This window comes from Cyrtonyx montezumae, unplaced genomic scaffold (assembly GCF_038088225.1).
Source record: "Cyrtonyx montezumae isolate F1298 unplaced genomic scaffold, pur_monq_1.0 scaffold_74, whole genome shotgun sequence".
NCBI classification, from domain to species: domain Eukaryota; kingdom Metazoa; phylum Chordata; class Aves; order Galliformes; family Odontophoridae; genus Cyrtonyx; species Cyrtonyx montezumae.
The window spans coordinates 187,409-213,285 of record NW_027072083.1 but is presented as its reverse complement, the minus strand read 5'-3'; the positions used below and the strand labels follow the sequence as shown (position 1 = coordinate 213,285).

At 51.1% G+C, this 25,877-nt stretch overlaps 1 protein-coding gene across 1 annotated transcript in view; it reads right to left on the bottom strand.

Moving 5' to 3' along the window:
• The window catches only part of SCRIB (scribble planar cell polarity protein), a 91,964-nt gene that overhangs the window by 13,853 nt on the left and 52,234 nt on the right, over nucleotides 1-25,877 (bottom strand). The window contains exons 24-38 of the mRNA XM_065751501.1: nucleotides 25,029-25,145; nucleotides 21,664-21,852; nucleotides 20,867-20,986; nucleotides 20,535-20,591; nucleotides 16,655-16,714; nucleotides 15,860-15,943; nucleotides 11,201-11,596; nucleotides 9,464-9,526; nucleotides 6,835-6,873; nucleotides 6,275-6,316; nucleotides 5,444-5,572; nucleotides 4,465-4,572; nucleotides 3,152-3,311; nucleotides 1,067-1,235; nucleotides 126-215 (exon numbers count right to left, since the gene is read on the bottom strand). Coding sequence (XP_065607573.1) covers nucleotides 126-215; nucleotides 1,067-1,235; nucleotides 3,152-3,311; nucleotides 4,465-4,572; nucleotides 5,444-5,572; nucleotides 6,275-6,316; nucleotides 6,835-6,873; nucleotides 9,464-9,526; nucleotides 11,201-11,596; nucleotides 15,860-15,943; nucleotides 16,655-16,714; nucleotides 20,535-20,591; nucleotides 20,867-20,986; nucleotides 21,664-21,852; nucleotides 25,029-25,145 — 1,823 coding nt within the window. The remainder of the gene's footprint in view (nucleotides 1-125; nucleotides 216-1,066; nucleotides 1,236-3,151; nucleotides 3,312-4,464; nucleotides 4,573-5,443; nucleotides 5,573-6,274; nucleotides 6,317-6,834; nucleotides 6,874-9,463; nucleotides 9,527-11,200; nucleotides 11,597-15,859; nucleotides 15,944-16,654; nucleotides 16,715-20,534; nucleotides 20,592-20,866; nucleotides 20,987-21,663; nucleotides 21,853-25,028; nucleotides 25,146-25,877) is intronic.

Here is a 25,877-nt window from a genome sequence, read left to right as displayed (position 1 = left end):
TGCTAAGTTCCCAATTACAGTTCTCGTCTTCTCCACAAAATTCTTCCTTTAGCACTCTGCATTTGTTAACAAGTAGAAGTCCCTTGCTCCATCACCCAGGCAAAGCACGCTGCTCATCCACTTACCCAGACGTGGAGTTCGTCCTCTGTTCGGGCTTCATTCCCTCTTCCAGAGAATTCCTCTGTGAGCTGTTGTTCTCATTCACCTCTGAGGACCTAAACCAGACGAGCACGTGAGTTAGCAGTACTGCCATCCCCAAGGAGTGTTCAGAATAGATCCAAGCCCCAGAACGCAATGCAGCCCAGTTTCAAGGCACAAGCCATCGTGGTTTTGCTCAACGTTTTTTGCTCCATTACTGCAAGCGTTTCCTTGTTCATTTCCTAACAGTTAATGCTCCCCAGCTCCCATCACCCGAGGACAGCCTGGCTGCTCCCAGCCTTTTCCTTTGCTGACCTTGGGTACACATGAACATTAACAAAGGAGGATCCTCCTGTGTTGTAAGTGAATGCATGTTTGGGGTAGGGACAAATCCTGAGTGACCTCAGAGAGGCAATTCTCTGTGCACACGTCCTACAGCTGCTTCACAAACTGAAGCCAGATGCTGAATAACCAAAGCACTGCACACTGCACCAGCTGACTGTGAGCCCAACAACCCTGCCCCCCACAGGTTAAGGTGCCCCAGTGACCGTGGCTTGGCGGGCAGACAGGATGCCCCCACGTTGCAGCTTTCATTTGTACTGCTCAAGTTTGTTTTCCTTAAATTCCAGTTCCGGTACAACGAAAGGAAAGATATTCCAAGATCCTAGAAGAGTAAAGCTAGGTTCAGCACCAGGGCTCTTCCTGAGCTATCTATCCCCAGAACTCAATGGCTTTCTGCTCCCAAGCACAGAGCTGAAGGAGGCGTTCTTCTGAAAAGAAAACTGGAAAACCAGAACTGCACGCAGCACGTTTCTGCACTGGAGAGAAGGCAATGTCCAGCCCTCTTCCCTGACAGTACGGGGACACCTCTGACACACGTGGTGGCACTGAGCTACTGCTGAGTGGTGCTGAGGACAGACAGCCTTACCGAGCTCCTGGAGCCTGGGTGCTCCTTCCATTCAGTCTCTCAATCTTGTACTCAACTCCTTCAATGATGACAGTGGACTGCATGCTCATCTCAGGCACTTGTTTCATCATCTCGTCCTCTTCCACGTCCTCCTCCAACAGAAGGGTACGTTTCTGCTGCAGTTTTCGAGCTGCCAAAATAAGACCGACTCATCTCACACCACACGAAACCCCATTAAATCCTGCAGGGATGCAGACTGTGCAGGACCTTGTGCTCACCATCTCTGCAAGTCTGTGCTGCTTTGAGTCTACGCTCTCCTGGACACAGCTTTTGTTTCTCTCCTCCCCTCCCCCAACACTTCAGATGTAAAAGCTTGTTGTGGTTTTGTGGTGTTGATGCCGGTATTCCACATCAGAGCATCACGCAGCAGTGAAGGAGTTAATGCTGTGGGAGCAGCAGAGGGGCAGAGCTCCGCACCAGATGCCAGGCGTGGAGGTTCAGCACGTGTGCTCCCCCTGCAATTCCTCCTTAATGTAAGCTCACAGCTTTTGGTTTGGAAATTTTATCTCTCTCTCAATTGTTCCATTTTATCATATTTAGTAAAGTTACCGTTCCTTCTCAGACCGCGCGGCCACTGCCGCAGTTTCTTTTTCTCTCCTCTCTCCCTTCTCGGTTTCCCTTGGGTCACTGTCACGGATAACACCGTGACAAAGCTCTATCCCATTCTTTGAGTCCTGCCCTTCTCACTCATCCAGGGGTCTCTCTCCCCTAGGTGGACTTTTTTTTATCTTAAACGAAGTGACATTTCTCCTTGTCTACCACACTTAGCAATTCTCAAACAAGTTCAAGCTGAGACTCCGCAGTTCTCCTTCCCACCTTGACCTCTGTACATAAAGAATCTGATGTACCCAGAAAATTTGATATGCTGGATGCGTGAATCAGCCACACTGAAGAGCCTCCAAAGGACAGCTGCAGTTTCTCTTCCTCACCTTCCTTCCTATCTGTTACGAGCTTACTCTTGTCTTAAATTTTATTTGCGTTCCTGAAACCAAGAATGCTTCTAATGCTTCACACCCTTCACAAAAAGCCTCTGAACAGGAATATGGGAGCGAAGGCAGGATGACAAGCTACACACAGACTGGAAGAGTCAATTTACAACAGGAATTCTGCTGTAACCTCGGTGAGCAGCAGTGAGTCACGGTTCCCAAAGCCAGGAATTCAATCCCACCTCTGTTTTCTTATGGAACGAGACCAGATTTCATTAGAAGCCCTTGTGTCCCATCACTGCTCCTCACTGACACTTAAAGCCGTTTCCAAACAGGAAGAAACTACATTGAAGACTACAGCAGCCATTTTCCCTCCTGTGAAAGCACTGTGCAAACTGGGAGCAGTACACCAGGCAATGAAAGCTCTCCTGTCACGTAAGGACAGCAGAGGCAATGCCACTCGCACCCCTGCAGGACTACACCAGGACAGAATCTCCTGCTCATCAACTCTGGCTTCTCACAAGGGAACATCACCATTAGCAGTAGCTTTGTGAAATTGTTTTGAAGTGTTCATCAACTCCAGGAAACCCTGGCACCACAGCACCACTGTTCCCACAGTGACAGCACCACAGCACCACTGCTCCCACAGTGACAGCGGAGCAGCCAGCAGGATCCTTACTGCTCACGTACATCAGACAATTACCAGGCCTTAAAGAATCACAGGACAGCTCATGCTGAAAGGACCCTAAAGATCACCAAGCTCCAATTCCCCAGTACGAGAGGTGGTAACCTCCACTTGTGCCAGGGGAGGTTCAGGTTTAATGATAGGAAAACACTGCTCTCTGAAAGAACGGTGATGCAGTGGCACAGCTGCACAGGGAGGTGGGGGAGTCACCATCGTGGGGGTGTTCAAGAACTGTGGAGATGTGGCCCTTGGGGACACGGTGGGGATGGGCTGGGGTTGGACGTGGTGCTTTCTAACACGAATGCTTCTAGGATGACCAATGACCACCTACAAGCTTCTGCAGGTGTTGGGTTCCCAGTGTGTGCACTCTCGTGCCTCCTGCAGAAGAAGGATCCACTGCACAGCCCACAGTTCCCTGCACAGAACGCAACGTACCTTCCTCTTCCTTCATTTTCTTCAGGTCATCCTCTCCCACCAAGGAGACTCGCTTCGGAGGCTTGTCCACCTGCTGCTGCTTCACCTCCACTTCGAAGTATTTCTGCCTCTCCCGGAAGGATCTCTGCTCAGGGCTGTGCAGTCCGCCCTGTGCTGACACCTGTGAAAATCCACAGCATCACTCTTCACTGAGCGAAAATCAAATCATAACAACAAAAATCCTAAAACCATAACACCAAACCAGGCCCAACGTGTGCCCTGTGCCCTCCTGCCTCGGCCACACGCTGCACAGCACTCCCTCCTCCTCCTCCCCAGCCCTCCCACCTGCCTGCACTGGGATCCTTTCTCCATACCCACAGTCCCAAAAGCCTGAATCCTCCCTGAGCCCCTGCTCCAGCCACCAGAACCTCTGGTTTGGTTTGGGTTTCTCTGTGCTGGGCTATTCCCAAGGACACTGAGAAATGGGCATGAACTAAAAGAGGACTTTCTGCCATCACTCCCTCCCCACAACCAAGGGTCACCGGTGTCATATCGACGGTGACGCTGGGGACATCACCTGGTGGAAAGGTGGGTTTACCTAAAACTTAATTCTAAGAAGTGGAAAGCTTCACCGTCATGAAAACAAACCCAGATTTAACAGAATAAATAACAGAACGTCAGAAGAATAAAACTACAGGGAGTAGAAGAAACTGATCCACAGAATCCAACTGTGAGCCAGAAATGAGGAACCGTGGGGGTAGAAATGAGAACTGACAAGAATTATTAAAAATGAGACTGTTCTTCAGTTACATAAATGGGAATGAATCATGGGAGGAGAGCACATGCACTGCCTGCAGCTTCAGCTTTGCCTTCAACCAGAATGCCCTCGAGCAGACGTAGCCCGGCCCTATGGCGTGGCAGTCCAGTGGGATTGCAAGGGGATTTGATATAGTAGCTTAGAGGGTAGGGATGGTGATAGGAGGATGGCTGGACTAGATGATCTTGTAGGTCCTTTCCAACCTAACGTACCTATGAACCTGTGTTTCTCTGTATCAGAACGGCCATGGTAACACAGAGCACCCTCGTGTCCTGGGAGAACAGTGCTCTGAAAGCCAAGGAGCCTCAGGAGTCCGTGAGCAGGTCCCCCTGCACGGTGACCACTTGCAGCGTGAACAGACGCCGTTCACTGCACGTCCCTCCCTGAAAGCAGCTTCTTCTGGGCAGCACTAGTTGCTGTCCTCCCTACCCTCCCACTTCCCTTGCTCTCTGGCAATGTCCCATCCTCTCTGTGCTGCACTGTTCGGGTGGCACTGCCCCCAACCAGCAGCAGTTACCTGCGTCTCGAGCAGGGGGTGTGACAAGGGCACTGCTGCAAAAGTCTTGTAGGCTTGCTTGACATTGATGGGAATCTCATCAGGAGAAGGTGGTGACGGTGGCTTTGGCTACAAGGGACAAGGACAGAACATTAAAAAAATCCCAGCTGTTATTAAAAACAAAACAATGGGGAAAACACTTCAAAATCCGCAGCCTGCAAAGCCTGAACAGTGGCACGTGGGACAGCCACTGCAGCCTCGTGCAGAAAGCTGAGCACTGCTTTGGGCATACTCTGTACAGAGCAGCACCAGCACCACAGCCACACTCTGTTTCTTGGATGGTGGAGAAATGATACTTCTGCTGGTACAGATCCTCACGGACTTCACCAGGGTCTCGTGACCCATCCCTTGGCCACGGGGCCAAACTGATGTCTCACTCCTAAAGGATTCCCACCCAGTTCAACGAGCCCCTGTCTGAATCAATGGGCTTTTGCAGCTGGGAAGCAGTGACCCTACGGCGGACAGACCACTCCTTAGGACTGAAAAAGCCAAATTCATTCCACTGGGAAATGAGAGAGAAGCTCTGGGCTTATCTGACTGACAGAACCTCCCGCACTGGAAGGGATCTACCACTGCCACTCCTCATTTGTTTTTTCCTTCTTCCCCAGTGGCTGCTGTACTTCTAATGTGGTATAGATCCATACAAGCTTCAATAACAAGAGAAAGGCCACACTACAAGTATGCAGTGGCAATTCTTACCCAGGCTAAGACCAAAATACACAAATCCTTCTCTCCCATCAGCACACAGCACTGAGAATGAGAAGCTCTGACGGAAAAGCAATCACCTTGCAGGTCACAGAATCGTCTCACTATCGGTGAGATGGCACTGGCTTTTGCTCCGAGATGCAAGGTACTGACAGACAAGGTGTCTGAGCATAACTCTACGTGGCACCGGAGCAGCCTGGGACACGCTGAGCGAGAAGGAACTGCGGCCACTTACAGAGTTCTGGACACTGGAGCATGGCTCGGGTTGCTGGAAGGGATTGGGGCTGTCCCCGTCCTCCGAGTTATGCGAGGCAGCGTTCTGTCGTGCCCGAGAAAGAGGCTGAATGACGCCTGGCTTGGTCTGCTCAGGTCAGTGCCACACAACGGGAAAAGGGCAGAGGGAGAGAGAGAGGGAGAGAAACGAGTTGAGCAGTCAGGGGAGCAATACACCAAGCCAGCCACGCCTCTGCTGCAAGTATTTGGGGAAGCAGAGAGCTTCAGCAAAGCAACACCAGGGAGGTAAGCGAAGGCCAAGGCACAAAGCAGAGCCTGCCATGGGTGTGGCAGCTGCAGCAGTCAGAGGGGAATGGCACAGATATGGCAGAGCTCGGGGAACGTGAGCATCACCCATGGGAGATGCAGCTGGGAAGCGATGGCAAGGAATGGGTACTGGCAAAAGTTGGGGTGCAGTGAACAGAACGACAGCACAAGGGGTCCAACTAGGAACACAGAAGTGGAGACAGGAGACCGAGATGTGACTTAGGTGTCATCAGTGCTGGGTGACACGTGCAAGGGAACACAACACCAAAAGCTTAAAGGGACCAGAAGCAGAAACACAGAGAGCAAAGTGCTACTGTAAAGAGGAGTAAAAGCTGTAAGCAGTGACACTGAGTTTTCAGTGCAGGGATATTTAAGACAGTGCATTTGTACAAACTTGGAGGAACAGTGAGAAGGAGAACGCAGAGCCAACAGTGAGAAGTAACTGGGCTGGAGGTAAGCACACACAGGAGGAAGAGGCAAGCTTCACGAGATGGAGGACACTGTATCTCACAGCAGGGGTACTTACTGATCTGCTGTCATCCTGCGACGCAATGAAGTTGATGGAAGCCTGAAAGCAGAAACAGAAGTGTCAAGGTGGTCCACGACAGAATCCTTCAGCTAACCCTGCTCCATTCAAAAACAGACTTACAAAGCTCTTCCCCCCCCTTCTTCCCATACAGCACAAAGCTTTCAAGTCTCACATCAACCCCTGCAATGCATTCTTCATGTGGGGAGCAGCTCACAGAGCAGCTTCTCTGAGGTCCTCTGCAAGAAGACATGATTCTCTGTGCTCCTCCACACACGAGCCCCCACCCTCTCCACTTCTCCTCCGGCTCAGCTGACCATGGCCCCTCTTGGCATCCCCTGCACTCGAGCAAAGTCATCAGCACTGCAGCTCCTTGGCCAACCCAGCAGAAGGAGCAGGGATCTGTGCTTTAGGCAGCTGCCAGGGCACTGCTCTGCAGCAAGCTGTGGGGCACCCCAAGCCCACGAGGTGGGGAGCGTGGAGCTAGAGGAAGCGAGCAGCGGTGCCAGGTGGGAGCAGCATGGAGCAGCAGCACACACTGCACACCAGCGGGCACTTACAAAGCGTGTCTCCCTGCCTGGCCGAGCAGCTGCGGGCATCTGCAGAAGGGAAACACCAGGGGAGAGAATGGAGAGAAAATGGAGAGAGCAGCGTACCCGCGAGAGGCTGTGAGCTTCCCCAGCACACAGAATGCCCTCACCCCATGCTATCAGTGCCCCCACTCCTCCCTGCCACAAAGGAAGGCTCAGTGCCCACCTCTGCGCACGCCCAAACCCACTGCAAACAGCTCCTTCCTCTTCACACCTTGCAGGACCCAAGGGCAGGCAACGCTAGTGTGCCTCAGGACAACCGGGCACTACGAGCCCTCAGCCTGACCCCAGCCCCGAGGAAGGCCATGGAATGGATCCCCATGGCATGCGCAGGACAGCCAGGGGATCAGGCCCAGGGACGTGGGTTCATGAATCACAGTAGCACAGAATGGCTCAGGTTGGAAGGGAACCTGAAGATCATCAAGTTCCAACCCCCCCCCCCCCCAACACAGGCAGGGCCACCAACCTCCAGGTCTGGTAGTAGACCAGGCTGGCCAGGGCCCCATCCAACCAGTGAAGTTTCCACTAACAGTGACTGCTAGGAAAAGACAACTGTTCACTACCACCAAAGGAATGAAATGACAACAAGCCACAAGGGCCCTCTAATGCCAACTGATTCATCACTGAGCAAGCCCATCCAGAATTAAGAATGCAGAGGCATGAGCTGAAGGCAGTCAGTGGCAAGGACACGTCACTGTGCCTCCAGTGCCAACGTGCCTCTACAGAAGGTATCAGAGGATCACGAAAGCTGACTGTGACAACTTGGAACTAAGAACACTCCATCCAAACACTTGTTTAAATTTAAAAGAATAATAATAAACCAATGGTTACAGAAATAATCCCGCAGCGAGGGCTATCGCACGCTGGAGCTGGTGTCTGGAAAGATGCCGTCCCTGGAGGCCTTCAGAATTTGGTGAGCACTGCCCTGAGCAACCTGACCTCACTGTGAGCAGCACCTGAGACCAGAGCACCCTGCAGCCCTACATCCCTCTGTGAGCAGCTACGGGGACACCTCTGAGAACTGTGCTCTTTTTTCAACCAAGGGCTGAGCTTCTTTAAGGAAATGAATGTCCAGATCTCTCTCTACCGTCCTCACCCCAAGAGTACTCCTAGATAGAAAGACCTTAAACTCAAAGAAAGCTGACATTTGGGGTAAAGGGGAGACCCACAGGCAAAGAGCCCCAAATGCACCTCTGAGCAGTACACATCCGCTGCCAGGAAAGCAAATGGATGGAGCTGGAAGAGAACGCACTGACACTGCGTTGCTGTGATGAGTAGCACCTCCTCCTAGACCTACTGTGCCCACAGTGCTCGCTTCACTTTAAGGACCCAAGAACTGAAGGAGATGCAAGACAGCATAAGGAAGGAACAGAAGATGGAGTGAACTACTGCCCACTACAGCTCCACTGTCCTACCTGCTACTCCCAGCCAGGTGCTTCTGACCCTTATTCCTGACTCTGACTGCTGTCAGTGTTAGTGGTCGCCCCAAGATGGTGCAATTCACCTCGCCAGGCTGCTCCAAAATTCACTGAGCAAAACCAGCCGTTGGCTTTTGTCAAGCTCAGATTGCTGCAACAACTCAGCCAAAGAGCTGGTAACTGCCAGAGCTGTCTGGTCCAAAGGGTTGGAGGGCAGCCATGCTCCCAAAGGATGCAAAAATAACTAAGGACAGCACACAGCACAGCTTCCAGTTCGTGATGGCTCATAATGCAATCCCAGGAACACATCGTGTCTGTGAAGGGAAAACTTCAACATCCACAGAATCACAGAATTGTAGGGGAGGGGAAGGACCTCCAGAGATCATCCAGTCCAACCCCCTGCCAGAGCAGGCTCCCTAGACCAGGTGACCCTAATCCTAACCCTAATCCACTTCAGAATTTCATTTGGAAAGGCTCAACTGATTTGTGAAGCCTACTGCCTCGGGGCAAGCACTGAAACCAAAGATGAGATTTAGAACAAAAGATCACGGTTTGTAGGTGTAATAAGAAGAGCTAGTGAGAATAGGTAATGCTGACAAAAAGAAACCTAAAGTTACGAGGGATTTTAAAGGTCAAAATTAAAAATCCAGAGAGGTAGTTATATTAAGTGGGCTCCCTCGGGGTGGGGCAGCCTGTGAGGGCAGAGGGGACCTCTGATCTTCTCAAGAGCCAACGTGGGCTGCTGGCAGAGTCACCAACAGGACAGGGATCAGTGTGGGAGCGTGAGCAGCAGTGCTTTACAGAGCCGAGGTGATCCTCCCAACCTTCACTTCCCCATCTTTCCTGATGTACAGAACTCTGTCATCATCTTAGGTACTCTCCTGCTCGTTCATTACCCTGATAATTAAATTAACCCTCACAGCAGTACCTCTCCACCGAGTTTATGACCAGCTCATTAAATCCTGGCTCTCAGAAACATTCTGAAAGAGAAGAGCTCTAGACCTCCAGTTGCATCCTAGAGGAGATATTTCTCCACCACGAAGGCGGCACTGCCAACCACAGGAATCCCTCTCAGATTCAGGATTACCCTCAGCTCCCTCTGCTCCCTCTCCCTCCTGGGAGCACACCTTCCTCTTCCCCACCTTCCTCTTCCCCACTGCCTGCCTCGGGTGCAGCCTCACCTGCTGGTTACCGGGAGAATAGGGGCTTTCTCGCCTCGAGTTTCCCATCCCCGGCTCAGGAGCCTGCAAGAGAGAAGACAAAGCTGGAGAGTTATGTACACAGCAGCTTCCACACATCTCCATCTGCAGTGAGGCCAGGAGACGGCGCTGCTATCCAACCCAATGGCAACGACGGGACACCTCACCACCAGAAAGAGAAAGCAGCATCAGTGCCAGCCCAGCAGCAGATGCCATACTGCAAAAAGCACTGCAAACAGCACGGGAACCACACTGAACATCCCATCGCCTCGCGTCGCCAACCGAGTCAGGGCAAGACCTTCTGCCTCCCCCCAGCTCAGGACAAACTCCGTGTTGCGTGGACACCGAGCAACAAAAGCCACCTGTAACTGGAAGGGGACTCCTCCCCGGCTGTGCCCATTGCAGGGCCTGGCATGGGAAGGACAAAGCTTCTGCAGGAGCCCCACAGCGGCGCTGCAAAGAGCACGGTCCTGATAACTGTCATGCTGGTTAAGGAACGCTATCAGAAAGCATTTTACATGCCTAAAAGTGGAACTGGGTCCTTCGGGATTTCAAGAGCTCCTGAAGCAGATCTAAGGGCTTTGCCATTGTTAATTATTGTACTCATGCAACAGTGAAGCCCGTTAACGTGATTTGGGTCAGCCGTGGGCAACTGTATTTATCTCTACACACTACGCCAGGGGACGTGACCTACAGAGAAAAGAAAACATCTGATCCTTCTTCACACCATAATGACAGAGCACGGCAGCCTCAAACCGATCCCTCCCATGCCACCACTGCTGCTCCTTTGGCTCCGGCCGCCTCTGCCCGAGGCCTTTGTGTGCACTTCACCCAGCCACCGAGGAGGGTGCTGCCCTGCAAGAGCTCATTCTACAAAGAAAAGCCCTCAGCTCCCCGACCCACCCGTCACAGCTCTGCTGCCAGCACTCAGGAGGAGAATCGATGATGGGAATCGTTTTTTATGACAGCAACGTGGAATCTGATTAGATTAAGTGTGACACCGATTCTGCCGCGTGCCTCGCTCCATTTTTAAACGCCGACACGTGGAAAAAACAAACGGTCACCACAGAACTGGGCTACAACCACCTAAGAAAACGAATCCTTCCCATCGGTGTATCTGTGGCTTCAACTGCTGTCCAGACCCCCCAAAAGGCCAAGAAAGGATGAAGAGGAGGGCGGTGCGGTGCCCATCCACAACAGGATGCCCTTGGGCCTTTGGGTCCTCCTGACTCTGCGGCAGCTTACACCAAGTTAAACACAAGCAAGTTTTCCACTGCAACAAGGGCCGTTCTCCCTTGAAATCTGAAAACCTGACCCGCTGGAATGAGTCCTCTGAGGAACAGCATGCCCTCGTGCTGGAAGTTAGCGACCTCAGCTACGCTCCTTGCTCTCAGAGGTCTAAAAACGTCCGCCGTCACCCTGCAGCTCCCTGCTCCCACGGCCACCGCAGCCCCACAGGACCTCCGCTGCTCCCCATGGCTGCCCACGGCAGGAGGAGGTCCCCCCCAGCCCCACACCGCTGCCTCCTCACAGAGGGCACATGCACACCCGCTACGTTAGTGCTGGAGGACAGCTACAGTCAGACACCACACACACACACAAGCGCGTGCGTTAGGTGGGAGCAGCCCAGGCCTCGTGCTGCCCGCTGCACGCCCCGTGCTTTAGTAGAGGTGCGTGGCTCCTGGGTGAGGGCATGCTGCACGCCGTACGAGCGCTTGCCTTGGAGTAAAGGTTGGTCTTCAGCACTCCCTCCCTGCCATAGCCCAGCGGAGGGCCCCCCAGGCAGGCCCTGCCCGCCGCCTTCCCCCTGCGGTTGGCCACCACGAAGGGGTTCTCGCTGAAGAGGATGGGCTGCGAGTCGATCATGCACTCCTGCTCTGGCGCCTCTAGCTCCTGGGGCGGGGAGCGACTGGTGGGATCCCGCTGGTCTACAGGGGGCTTTTCTGCCCCACACGTGCGCCTGCATGGCGACGCGGGGTCCTGGGGAGGGCCAGGCTCACGGCTGGTGCTCGGGGCTGCTGCTGGGGAGCAGTCCCGGCCGTCCTGTGCCACCGGCAGGGACAGCATAGCGCGGTCGCTCTCTGTGCCGGAGGTGGCCCTACCGCACTGAACAGGCTGCGAGGAAACAGAAGGGTCAGAGAGACATGAAGAGAGCAAGGGGAAGGAGAGGAAGAGAAAGTGCAGAGCTGAAGGACAGGGGACAGAGAAATTCCTGCAGTGATGCCCACAGCACCGTTCCATCTTCTACTGTGACCCCAAGTGCTACTTCCAAGCGAGGACCTCGCTGTCAGCATGCAATACACACACTGACTTATCAGCACGCTCATGCACGCTCCTTGCACTTCTCCAGCTCCCGTTTACACTCCTGTTTGCATTTCTGCAGCTCACCAGCAACAGTGACTCCACGAGCTGCACAAGCACACGGCCTTCCACCTCCTGCAGCATCCCCAGCTCCACCATCACGCCGCCAAACACCGTCTGCCTCACCCCAGTGTACCTTCACACAGCCCCAGCACACAGATGACCCCTGTCGTCTCTCCCCACTGCACAGTCACACCGCATCACCGCTCCCCGTGCAGACCCACCCTATCTGCACACACACACACACGTTGTGGGCCCACTTCATCACGACGCACACTCACAGCAGCAACACGAGCAGCAGGTAACAGCACGGACCCCTTCACACGCTCTCCCTGAGCTGAGCCCATCCCAGACGAAGCACTGACCTTTCCTCTTTGAGTACCATAAAAGAGTGTTTGTTACCCCACCAAAGCCTTCGCCAGTGAAGTGGGGATAACGGGAGAACAATGCTGCAGCCTCCTCCTGCCCAGCAAAGAGCCCTTCTGCTCACAGCACATTCCCCAGTTCCTGTGTCAGGGCAGTGCTCACCAAAATAGCTCTCGTGGCCGGGTGGGCTGCTGGCTACAATGGCAGCTGAGAGGCTCAGGAATTCCTGCGGCCCTCCCCCAGCCCTCACCCCCACCCCATCGCAGAGCGTGGGCTCAGATCGTATTTCTTCAGATGCTGAAGTTCTGTGCTACCCCCGGAAATTCTGCTATTGTGCTACGTCCCTTCCCAATGTAAAAAAAACTCCTACAAGAAATAAAAATCCCCCTCCTCCCCACCGAAATCCAACTTTCTTTTCCCAGAGCGCCATAAATTATCCCAATACAAAGTCACACCATGGCTGAAAGTGCTCTCAGTGTTCGCTGGTGGATGTGCTAACTGGAATCAGGTCAGCAGCCCGCAGGCGTGAGGTGGCTTCGCCATCCTGCACTGCTTTTCCTTGCCAAGCAGAGAGCACGAACATCACTCGGCCCAGGTTCCAGCCGAATCCCACACCACCAAAGCTCACTCTGCTCACACAGAGGGGAAAAAGGTAAATGATGCTTTTAGGGCCCGGTGGTGACGGGCTCCTCCCCAGGGCCGCACGAGGCCTGGTGGACCTCCAAGGCTCGTTCTGATCATGGACACGGTTGGAGCTGAGCTTCAGCCCCTCCTCACGTTGATCTCTAGCACTACTGCAGTGCCCCAGTGCAGGATGCCCTGCTCCCTCAGCTCCACATGGACTATTTTTATCGGACAAGCAAGCATTTCTATTCTGGGGAAGCAACAATCCTGGCAATGAGGCGTGCAGCCTCACTCTGTCACTCCACACTCCAGCACAGAGAACGGTAATACTTCCCTCTGCATCCTCCAAGCAGATACAGAAGGAATGTATTTGCAGTTTTGACCCATCCCTTTGCCTCAGATGCTGACACAAACCTATCTGAAATCAAACGGCGACAGAGAGAGAATCGCTGGCCAGGAATCAAAAGATTCGGACTGGAAAGCACGGATTAATTATCTAATGATGGTGACCTGTAACTGACACATGTAAAGTCATCTCCATTTCTTATGGGACAGAAGGCAAAGTGAGATTTTAAATGTTTTGCTGTAGCATTATCCCCACGTCCTAACACAGCACTGCGGGACCGAGGAGCCGGCGCTGCAGAGGGCACTGCTGAGGGTAACACCTTCGTGCAGCTGTGCAAACAGCTCCGACACACAACACGTTTTGCACAGAAAACCTTGAGGACTCCTACGCACAGAACAACCAACACAGCAGCACAGATTAAGCCAGGACAGACAACCATCAGCTCTGTTCTTGGGGCACCGCCGTGAGGAATTCCACTGCACAGACAGAGGTTGCACCTCCTCCTGCTTGGCAGCGTGAAGAGCAGCCCTGCTTTGCCTTGAGGGGCATTATACAGCAGCAGAAGATATGGAAGACAGCACAGGGGAGAAAGTGCCTGGTGTGAGAGCTGGCCAAAGCACACACAGAAACAGAGAGATACTTTGGGGATGGGGAAATAGAGACAGCCATCCTAATACAGGAATGTCGTTCGCAGACAGACAACCTGCTAACTGAGTCAAGAATGGTTTGGGTTGGAAGGGTCCATAAAGATAATAAACCACAGAACGGGTTGGATTGGAAGAGACCTTAAAGACTTCCAACCCTTGTGCCATGGCAGGGATGCTCCACCAGAGCAGATTGCCCAGGGCACACCCAGCATGGTCTTGGGCACCTCCAGACATGGGGCACTCACACTTCTCTGTGGCAGGCCCCCATCACCCTCACCGTGAAGGTATTTTTCCTTATACCCAACCTAAACCTATCTTCTTTTATTATCCCATGCCCTATCACTACACGCCCATGTACAAAGTCCCCCTCCAGCTTCTTGTAGGCCCTTTTAGGTACTGGAAGGCTGCTATAAGGCTTCCTCCCAGAGCTTTTTCTCTTCTCCAGGCTGGAGGACCCCAACTCTCTCAGCTTCTCTTCACTGGAAAGGTGCTGCAGCCCTATGAGCTGCATCCTTTTCTGCTGGTTGGACTGCTTGCATCTTCCACTGTGCCACCAAATGGGCGAGGTGCAGCCCGAACCTCGCTGTCACCGGGGCTCACAGCTCACAACCGAAGCAGAAGGAATCTTCTCAAACAGAGCAAAGGTAGGGCTGTGCAAAAGACAGCTGGAAGAAGACAAACGTGCACTAACTGACCCTTCCCCTGAGACAGGACATTTATAGATGCCGCCCTACACCCGGCGTTCCAGTGCTCGGCCACACATTCCAGCCCCAGGCGCTCCCAGACTCGGGCACAGACTCCCAAATGCTGTTCAGTGCTGGGAGACACTTGGGCTGCTCACAAAGGGACAGCTGCCTGCATGGGGCTGGCTCTCCCCTCGCTTCCAGCTCCTCAGTTACATTGAGAGATGCTGGAAATACTTCAAATGTTCTCCTGATGAAACATTTCTTTGTGGACAGCCAGGAGAGAAAACCCAAAGCTTGGGAGGATGGGGAGGAACAGTGTAAGACAAAGCTGGTGGCACAGACAATGAGATGACAGATACGAGAGAAGAGCTGCCCCAATGGAACGAAACGGAGATGGGTAAAAGAGATGGTCTGAAACAATGGGAGAAGAAAGGGATATTTTGTCTCTGATGCCATCAGCAATGGGGTGGTCCTTCCTGTAGCAGCAGGAAAGGGACTGGGTTAAGCCCGAGGACTGGATGATGTCTGGAGATCCCTCCCAACCCCTACAATTCTGTGATTCCAAGGGAGCAGGCAGCAACTCAGCAGGGAGGACAAAGGAAACAGACACAGATGTGATGTTTTAAGCAACCCAGGAAGGACAGATAGACTTGTGACCTGTGGCATTTGGGGAGTCAGGATTTTCTCTTTGCTGAGTTTCCAGCATGTACCAGAGAGGGAAACACAGGAGAGCAGAGGGGCAGCAGCAGTACCAGAGGCACTACCTGTGCCAGGCCGGGATATACAATCACTTCTGCTTTGCCTGCTGCACTTCTAGGTGGGTCCTAACCTTGCTTTAAAACTTTTGGTACCACTGCCCCGCACTCCTTGCTTTCTCTGCACGCAACACTGTCACCTTCTGTGCCTGCCATCATCTCCCCCTCCTGCTTCTGCAGCTCCCAGTACTTGCCCCCTTCCCCACCAATGTCCCCACTCTCTCAGGACGTTGGACTGGATGACCTTGTAGAGGTTGATTCCAACCTCGTGATTCTATGATTCTTATGATTCATTCACACGTATTCCTCCCCCTGCTGGGCTGTTCTTTCTGCCTTGTTCAAACCACCTCCTGCACCTAAGCAGCTACAGAAGCCACTTCCCCGTCTGTAATGGGAAGCAACCTGGCTCCCTGCTCTCACTGCTGTCTCCTTTTAACAATTCTGCTGCAGCTCCTCCCGTTTCAGACAGCTGAAGTCCATGACAGCTCTGCAGAGCACCACCACCATCACACCAGGGCAGAGGAGGGGGGCAGGGAAGGGGAAAATCACCGCTCTTCCCACGCAGGGATGTGCACTCAACATCCATCACTTACAGTGCGACTGACTCTCTGCGAGCCACTGCTGGGCAAAGCAGCCAGGGTCCGATAGTCCATTCGCAAAGGTTCACTCGTGACATTCTGGAGAGGGGTAAGGGGGGGAAGCAAAAACAAAACAGAAACAGCACGAAGAGATCAGGCCAGAAATCAACTGCATCAACCACAGAGAGCAATTAAAAGGAAACCACCCCTAGTCACAGCCACAGCTTTATCTCCAAACGCTGCAGGAAGCTCCCGTTGCTGGGACGTGAACCACAGCCACAGGGAAAAGTGACAGGCCTGGAGAAAACACTGCAGGAAACAGCCATCCCTCCTGTGCAGCGCACACATCCACTCTTACAGAAAGAGAAAAGAATACTAAATATATATAACCAGTTTGCACCAAATCCAGGAAGATTTCCAGTCTGGAGCTGGAGATACAGGAGTTGGACTCGATGATCCTTACGGGTGCCTTCCAACTCCGTACATTCCACGACTTTATATTTAAGGAAGTCAATCTACAATTCCTCCGTGGTATCTTTTTTCAGCATTAATTGTGCCTGACATCACTTCTTATTTTAATCTGCTTTCCAATTTCAGCCACTGTTTTTCACCATTCCTTCCTCAACCGCCTTGAAGAGCTCCCTGCTGCCTTCTCACATGCTGAAGTTGTGCTTTTTGAAGGGCAGAGGGGTGTGAGGAGAACACATGCTGAGGGCAACGAGTGCTTCTACTTCTGGAGGTTTCTCCAGCCCTTAGGCCCAGCTCTGCCTCTTCTCTACACCTCTCCAACCCTCCCACCCCACTCCTCACCTCTGCAGCCTCCTCCTCAAGCCGCCGCGTGGCCGCCTCCCGCTCCCTACGCATCCACTCCTTCCATGCGACAGGACAGAGCCAGACCAGCATCCAAGCAGTGCAGGCAAAGAGAGAGGGAGAGAGGTCAGCTGCATGCCGGGCAATCACTCCAGAGGGAGAACAGAGCAGCGTGGAGAGGGCTGGTGTCAGGATGGGGTGAGTGGACGTCAGCACAGGAGCTCGGCCCAGGGAAGGAGAAGCTGGCGTTCTGCTGGAGTTAGGGCACTGCCAGCAAACTGGTGGCAACAGCCACCCCACACGAGTGAAAACACGGGCTCAGCAGGGGAGGGAAGAGGGCAGGGAGCTCTAAGATCCTCAGCAGGGCCACTCCTAAGGAAGAGGATGCGGAGCCGAACCCCACACAGCGTCACTGAGGGATGGGAGAAGGCTGCTCATAGCTACAGAGAGGGATCCTGGCAGAGCACAGAGTGGGGAAGCTGTAAGGGCACAGAGAAACGAATCTACAGAGCACGAGCTGGTGGTCATCGAGGAATAAGTGCTAAGAATCACACAGGCTTGTTAACAGCATCACAGACACAAAGCTACAGAGACAAACCGTACGGAGGGCTTAAAGCCGGAGGGTGAGTACAGCACTCAGTGCAGCACAACAGTGAAAACACCAGTGACCAATATCATTGCAGCTTCAGAGCTGCAGGGGGAAAGGAATAACAACTCACTGCTTGTTTTAAAGAGGAATTCTATCTGTGCACTTAAATTCTGTGACCTTCTGCCCAGAACCTTTGCTCCCGAGCGGGGCCTGTGGACAAAAGGAGCATAATAGCTCTGCTCCACGGCACATTTCAGCCCTTCTGACTGCTCCTCTCCATCAGCAGCCCCCAGAGGGTCCTGAGGTCACAGGGCTGATGGATGGGAGGCAGCTGAGGAACAGAGAGGGAGTTCTGATCAGCACCTGGCTATCCTGTGCATTACCCACTCGCAAATGATCAACGTCCAACAGCACAATCCCCATCTCCAGATGAGCAACGTGAGAAGATGCCAATGCTCCAGAGGACTGCAGGACCCAAAGGGATATTCAGGGACATTTAGGGACATTTAAGCTGAAGTACACGTATGCTCTAGACAAGTATTATCTGTAAAACTGAAGGTCACAAAGTGAAAAGTAAGAGGAGTGCCAGGCAGCGCCGATGGAGCTGGGCAGCGCTGGAAGTCCATCCCCTGCAACATCTGAGCGATCCGGGGAAGCTCTGCAGTAAGGTCACCACAGTACCTGTGGCCACAGAGCTGAGATGATAAGAGAAATGTGCCATGAATCAGCCCATGGAGATCTGGAGTTCCTAATAATATTGCTCTTAGACTCTGAGTTATCAAAGAACCAAACTCGGAAGATGGATGCGGAGTGCAACAGCGGCTCCTGAAAACTTCTGTGGGAACAGTGGTGGGTATGGCAAAATCAGCATTCCTCCTCCTCCTTCGGTTCCCAACCTCACTGTGATCTCTGCCTCTTCTGTGCAAAACAACGTGAAACAAAGGTCCAACGTGGAACAAAAGGCCAAAAGGTCCAAACATGGTAACGTACTGCTGAGAACTTGGCACTGGGTGGGAAGTTGCTGCAGCACTCCAACCGATGCTACGTGGTGCTGGAGCCATCAGTGCTACAAATTCGGACTTAATCATTAGAAATGGTATTAGAATCTCAGTGTTCAGGTCACATTAAGAGGCAGCAGAAGAAAAACATCCCTGTTCTCAGATCAGATGGATCCTGAGATGTCGGAGGAGCCTGGAGCACACTCCTTCTGGGGTCCCAATGGAAGGAGCACCAAAAAACACAAAGTCCTGAAGGCAGAGGCAATTCTGGAGAGGATCACCAGGCTACAGACACCACCCTGAGCCCTTCAGAGGCTGGACACCGTATTTACATCAGGCACACCAGGTGAGAGGAAGGGCAGTATACGGCAACACTGACTTCAGAAGTGCTTTAAATGCACTCCACCAAAACCTCACAACAGTGCTCAAAATCGTTCAAAAATAAAACTTCTGAGAAGGATGAACCCCGATGACTGAGTGCTGTTCATCGTGGAGGAAGAATAATGAGACGTGATCCAACATGCCCACTGCCATTTTGAAATATCACTGATAGCTGAATGCTCACTTATTTTTTTCTGTTAAACAGAACGTTTGTATAAAACTTCAGGTTCAAATTTTCCATGAAAAGCAATTATAATACCATTTAAAAAAATGAAAGATAGCCACGGTTACCACCTGATTACAGAAGCTTCTATGTTTTTTGGCATTATGTTTTGTTGGTTGGTTGGTGGGGTTTTTTTTTTTTGTCAGTTTCTGGTGGGATTTTTAAGTAATCTCAGCACAAATATCAGAAGAGCTTTGATGTTCCTAAGGCAGGACAAACGCAGACTGCTCAGGTAGAGCCACTTGCCCTTGGTTCATCCACAGCTTTTAGAAGTGCTGGGAATGATCCACAGTACCTGTGGCTAACGACAGAGATTCCAGGTTCATGTGACTTAAAACTGGTAGGAATACTCTCTGCTGTAACAGCAACACTATAAGGAGAGGTTTTCTGCAAGCACCACATACCACTCCTTCTAGGAAAGAAGGCAACAATCTGTAAGAAGAACCTAAATCTGATCTACCGTGGCTATGGCACTGGAAGAATTCCCACCTCAGGGATGGTCCTAAACACCATCAGAGCACTCTGCAGATCCTTGATTCACACAAGTGTTGTCTGCCTTTGCGCAGGCGGATGTTGGTCCGACCAATCTTCAGGCCATCAAAAGAGAAGCACAGCTTCCAATGGGAATATGTGATGTGCTGAATCCTCTTTGTCTCTCTACCTCAGTCTTCTATAAAGCCATATTCCTGCACAGCTCATAGCAGCCACAAATTAGGATTATACGAACACAAATTACGTGTGAGCACAGCTAGTGATCACATACTACGTGCCTGAAAGATCACGGGGCCATTTTGTTGTTCAGTGCTGTGTTCTGTTACAGTCTGTGCCATCATTGCTGTTTGTCTGGTTTTTTTTCCCCAAAAAAGGTAAATTTCAAGTGTTACCTGAACGACAAAGATCACCTCCATCCAGAATTGCCAATGTAACTGCACACTCGTGAGATGGGAAATGTGAGGGGAAAAAAACAAAGTACAAGGGGTCAAGTAGAGTCTACTCAGCCTAGGGACTGAACAACAGAGAGAACCTGGAAAGGTGAATAGATCTAAACTGGAAACCTGAAGAAATGCAAAACGTACACACACGTATTCGCCAGGAGAGCAGGCTGGCAATGGGCAGTGCAGAAGAACTCAGTTTTCCCTCACTGTCCAAAAGGATCCGACTGAACACATACACTGCAGTTTTAAGAGAGGGAAGTGGAAAATCCAACTCATTCAGGGACAGAGCTGTGATGCCCACTCAGAACAATGGCCACGGGAACTGAGGAACGCAAAGTCCTGACGGATTAATGGGGCTGATTCCTCAAGCTCTGAGCTGTGTTCCCATCTTCGCTCCTGAAAGCTGTCAGACCACCGAGTGCTGTACAGAGAGCACTGAGGAAATGTGGGACTCCCACACCCGTGGGGTCGTTTTCCTCAAAGCTGCAGCTGTAAGAAAGCCTTGGCCAGAAAGTCCCAGCGGGTAACAAAGACAAACTGCACAAATAACAGGTCAGTACCACCAAAGAGGCACAAAGGAAGGTATGCCAAAGCCAAAAAGCAACTACAGTAACCAAGAGGTGCACTACGGGGAGGGAAGGCCCCCACAGCGACCCCAGCCAGGCAGAGGTACTCTGTGCCACGTTCCTCAGGGCCTGCAGCCTTGGCAGAACTGCTGCCAAGAACAAATGCCACCACATGGAACATCTCTCACCACTTTCTCCATTTCTTCTCTCTCCCACTGAGTTGCTTCTCTCATCATTTCCATCTCCTAGGAGAGACCAAAGTTAGAGCCACTTCACCCAGTGCTCTCTCCCTGCGTGGAGCCTGGCAAACTCAGGAGGACTCCAGAGCCACGTCCCCGTGTAATCCTGCTACGTGTGCTGGGAGCTGCTGATCCCATAAACAAGGAGTCCACTACTCGTTAGGCCGCAGGTTCCACACACCAAGGGGAGGTACTTGAGGTATATATATAATACTTGAGGGAATACTCTTCCCAGCTATTCCATTGCACACCATTCTCCCAGCTGAAGCTGGAACACCCACCTTCTGCAGGACCTCCAGTTCTTCAGGGCTTAAGTCCCTGTCAATAGAGGAGATGCTTTCCAGGCTATTCTTGCGCCCGATACCAGCAGCAAAAGGGTTTGCAATAATTCCTGGAGACATCTACGAAGCAAAAAACACAATAAATCATGGTGGAAACCATACGAGATTCCATACTCTGGGCTACCAGACAGAGAGCACTGAGATGCTCCTAGACAAGGCAGAAATGCTTCACAACTCAAAGCTTTATCTCAACTGTCAATTACAAAAGGAAATCGAGGGCTAGGAAAGAGGAATTTAAATTAAAACAGGTACAGAAAGGGGACAGATTACCAAGGACTGAGTATGTGTTCTAGTGAAGGATAAAACAAAAAGCTTTCTAAGCCTCAATGACAGAAAGTTGAGAAGGCTCAGGATTACAGTCGGAGTTTCCCTGGGGGAAAGGTGAGCACCACCAGACAAAATTTACTTTACATATAACATTAATACAAGAAAAAACTGCTAGAAGCACACAGGAGAACATTTGTTTGGAAACCACACTTCCACGCAGCACAGCCATATGGCAAAAACAGCTCTGTAACCAGCAGAAGATATACAGACCTTGGGAAAACAGTGCTTTATGAATGAGTGAGAGAGCAAACCTCGAAATCCGAGACCTCCACAAAACCCAACCAACGAATCAAAACAGAAAAAAAAGCCCACAACAAAAGGCTGGAAAATGCAGCCATGCTCTGTGCAGAAATAGGTGGGCTCCTTACGACGTTGGTGTCTGCAGGGCTCCTTGCACATCCCCTTCTCACCTCAATGGCAGCTGCAGCCTTGGGATCGAAGCCATCGCACACCAGCACCAGGAGAGCATCACCCACGCTCCGGAGGATCTGCACGGCCTCTGTGTGTGTCATTCCCAGCAAACTCTGATGGTTCACCTCCAGGATCCGCATTCCCACCTTGAGACGGCCGTCCCGGGCTGCGGCCCCGGAGGAGCTCACCTGTGGGCAAAGGGTGGGATCCTGGCTTTACTCAGGGGGTAAAGAGAAGGTCAGAGAGCACGAGGACCACATCAGGAAGAAGGAATACAAAACGTGGAAATAAGGCTGAGGATACATGTCAGGGAAAGCGACTGAAAGCACCCGGACACATTCACAGAGAGAGCAAAAAAGGAAGAATATGCATATTTCAATAGAGGAAAAGTGTAGAAGAAATCCATTACGGGAGATGAAAAGAATCTGTATTTGAAATATCTCGTGTTCCAAGGAAATTGTTTGTCAGCGAAGCAGGTGAGAGAGAAAGTTCATGCATCCATGATTTACCTTCAGAGCAAGGAAAGTTTAATATCTTTTTTGTTGTTCTTGAGGTGGAAAAATGCAGATGTGGGGATACGCTTCCTGGATAAAGATTAATGAGTCATAAAGACTTTTCTTTCTGGTGGACACAGGCATAACTAATCATAGAATCACAGAATCATTAAGGTCGGAGAAGACCTCAAAGATCAGCTGCAACCCATCCCCACCATGCCACGTCCCTCACTGCCACATCTCCACGGCTCCTGAACATCTCCAGGGTCAGTGACTCCACCACTTCCCCAGGCACCCTGTTCTGATGCTTGACTGCTCTTTGTGAGAAGAAATGCTCCCTGACACCCAACCTGAAGTTATGAACTTTCCCTCCCCTTTCTCTGAGAGGTATCATACGTAACTGCAAGTGACAAGAACTTATCCCTGCCCCACGTAACCAACGTCATCAGGGGAAGCAACGTGATGCCACACACTGGTAAGGCACAGAAATGCCAGAGTTTGTCTCAAAGAGTGCAAATAGCAATGTATGTTTGAGAAGAGAATGGAAGTGCACGCTCTGTCACCAGAACAGAGGTAGTAACGTTAAGGAAAGGTTATTAATGCTTTCCCCTTTAGGATGAGGAGAAGGGACTGCAGGATTCGCTGTGGGTACCACGAGGGGAGGAGGAAAAAAAAAGGATGGCATTTGGTATGGGGGAAGTAGGCAAGGTGGGAAAGAGAAAAAGAAATTGAACGATGGATTTAGGAGAAGATGCTATCGGGGTCTGCATGGAAATCTAGGATTCAACTTAAAGCACCTCGGGGAAAGGAACACCACACTCAATGGTCCTTACTCCTTCTAATGGGAAACCAAAACCTTGAAATGAAACGGGATGAACGCACAGCCAACCTGCCCAGATGAAGGTCTTGGTGCACTGTGTATACAAGCAGCTGTCGCTGGGAACACAAGTCAAATAATGGCTTGAATTCAAATGCCCTGACTCAAACCCAAGAGCCAACGTGAACTGTGACCAGCGCTACATAAAGGCTTTGCAAAAAGAGTATAGAAATGTGGAGGATCTCCTGCACAGCCTGCAGATTTACACCAAGAGAAAAAGGACAGCACAGGGGCAGCAGACAGGTCGTGGGCTGGGGGAAATGCAAGGACACGCAGTGCTGGTTGTCAGGGTAGCACAGAGCATGAGAAGCTCCTAGAGATCTTTTCCAACCTTAATGACTCTGTTCTAAGACACAGACAGTGCTGGGAGAGGGGAAAAGGAAAAAACAACAGCAAAGGCACACACGCTTACTCGGCTTATTGTTTTATAAATGACAAAAGTGCTTTGAGAAAGAGGAGAAGGAAATGCTGCACGTCACCTTTCTTTAGGTTTTAAGGAGGGAAAACAGCCATGCATGCCTACAGATCATTTCCTACAGAGAAGAAAATATGTAAATGCATGAATGGAAAGTGCATGCATAGCAGTAGCCACGTGAAGCTACATGGAAGATGGCCAAACGTTCTGATTTTCTTTCCCAGAGAAAAAATGCACGAGCACGACAGTGAAACACTCTGAGATAATGTGAGGAAGAGAGGAACACACAATCAGAAGTCCATAATGCAACTGTCATCTGCATTATTCATACATCGCCACCACGCTACTCTCACTGCAACTGATCATGAACTTCAAACTGTGGATATGTTCAAGCTTTCTCACTGTATTCAACTTGTAACACTCTGGCAATAAGAAAAAGAGCCAGGTCACAGCTTTACAAAAAGAAAAAAGATAATAAAGAGATCCAACAAAAACAGTAATGAAGGAAGACTGAGAGGAAGGAATCAGACACTCAAAAAAGGAAAAAGTCAATGCTCCATCTCTCAGCTAGCAGAGATATAGAAGCAATGTAAGCGAACCAGGAAAACCACAGTGGTGTGGGGAGCTGAGAGGTAAAGCTGAAATGACACTGTCAAAGTAGCTGCAATCAGTACTCCCTGCTCCCTACCCCTGGCAGCACAGTTAGCACAATCAGAGATAAAGGGAATAACCACAATACACGAGCAGCTGCTCGTGCTCACCCCTGCCCTGTGATTCCCTGCAGCCCACGACGCCTCTGCTGCTGCTGAGTACTGAGTTGTGCCTTATATTCCTAAAACCCGAGTCCAGGTGATGATCATATTGCATGCAGCTTGATGGGAATTTGTCCTGATCTACAGAGGGTCTGTCCAGGTGACAAACAAGACCGTGTAACTGAGACTTCTAATGATGCTATGCAACTGTAAGCCACACTAAGAGCTAGAAAAGGTGATAATAAGCTCTGCTGGCTGTTAAATCCTTGTTTAACTAATAGCAAATCTCTAATTATAACCACAACCCTGTGGTCAGCCCTCAGACCACCAAGGACCCCTAAGGAACTTGCCTTTCCTCTGTAGCGTGACAGCAAGGAATCACAGAAGCACTGAAGTTGGAAAAGATCACTATGATCACCAAGCACAAATCCCAACCCACCCCCACCATGGCCACTAAAACACACTCCCCAAGAGCCACGTCTCCATGGTTCCTAACAGCCCCAGGGCCACAAGCAAGTGGGGCAGCAACAGGAACTGAGGGAAAAAAGAGAGTTAGCATGGGTTCATGTAATGGAAAAAGGACCAAAACGTGCACAGCCAAAAAAAAGGCAAATGAAGGAAATGAAATTAGAAATTTTACAGCTGTTGTGAAGGAGGGAATATGAAAGGAAACACATTCACATGCTTCCGTGAATGGAAAAACTAAAGAGAACCCATGTACTCAGTGAAAAACGGGGTGAGCATAGAAAACAGATTCTCTCAGGGAACACCTTTCCTCCCAGCAGTGCTTGCACACCATCAAGGGGCAGAATTTGTGGTCTGGTACCTTAGAAATGAAGATGCCTTCATCAGTAGGATCAAAGGGATTTCCAGCATGACCCTTGGCTCCACCCCGGATGCTGATGCCCAGCTTTTCTCCTGGAGCCTTTTCGATGCATATTTCCTGAAAATATAGAAAGATCTCCATGTTTCTGGCTTAAGATCAGACTGGAATTGTAGAGGAAAAGCTTTTAGCAGACAACCATGCTCTAAAAATCCTGACAGGGACCTGACTTGGACGTTTCCCTCCTTTGGCAGTCGATTTTTTTTCATATGGCTCTGTACTTTTGTCTACTTCCTACCTCTAGTCTTCATGAAATGCGAGAACAGTCAATCAGTTCTGATCACAGTATCATCACTGGCACAGCAAGAGACCCCACAGTCCTCAGCTGGATATGAACTCACAGGACAGTCGGTTTTGTGACCCACTGTAGAGTACTGCTTCAGCAGGGGGGTTGGACTCCATGATCTCTTGAGGTCCCTTCCAACCTCTGTGATTCTGATTACCCCACAAGAGAAACACAACAGTTTGGGTTGGAACAGACCTTAAAGATCATGCAGTCCCCCTTGCTGTGGGCAGGGACACCTTGCACTACATCAGGCTGCCCAGAAGAGCCCCACCTAACCTGGTCCTGAGCACCTCCATAATGGGCACTCACCCACAGCTTCTCCGGGCGGCCTGTGCTAGGCCTCAGCACAACCTGAGGAAAGAATGTCTTCCTTATACGTAATCAATTCTCCTCTTTTAGTTTAAAGCCATCACCCCACCTCTTATCACTACAATCCACATTAGAGTCCCTCCCAGTTTTCCTGTCGGCCCCTTTCAGGTTCTGGATGTCCGCAGCGAGGCCTTCCC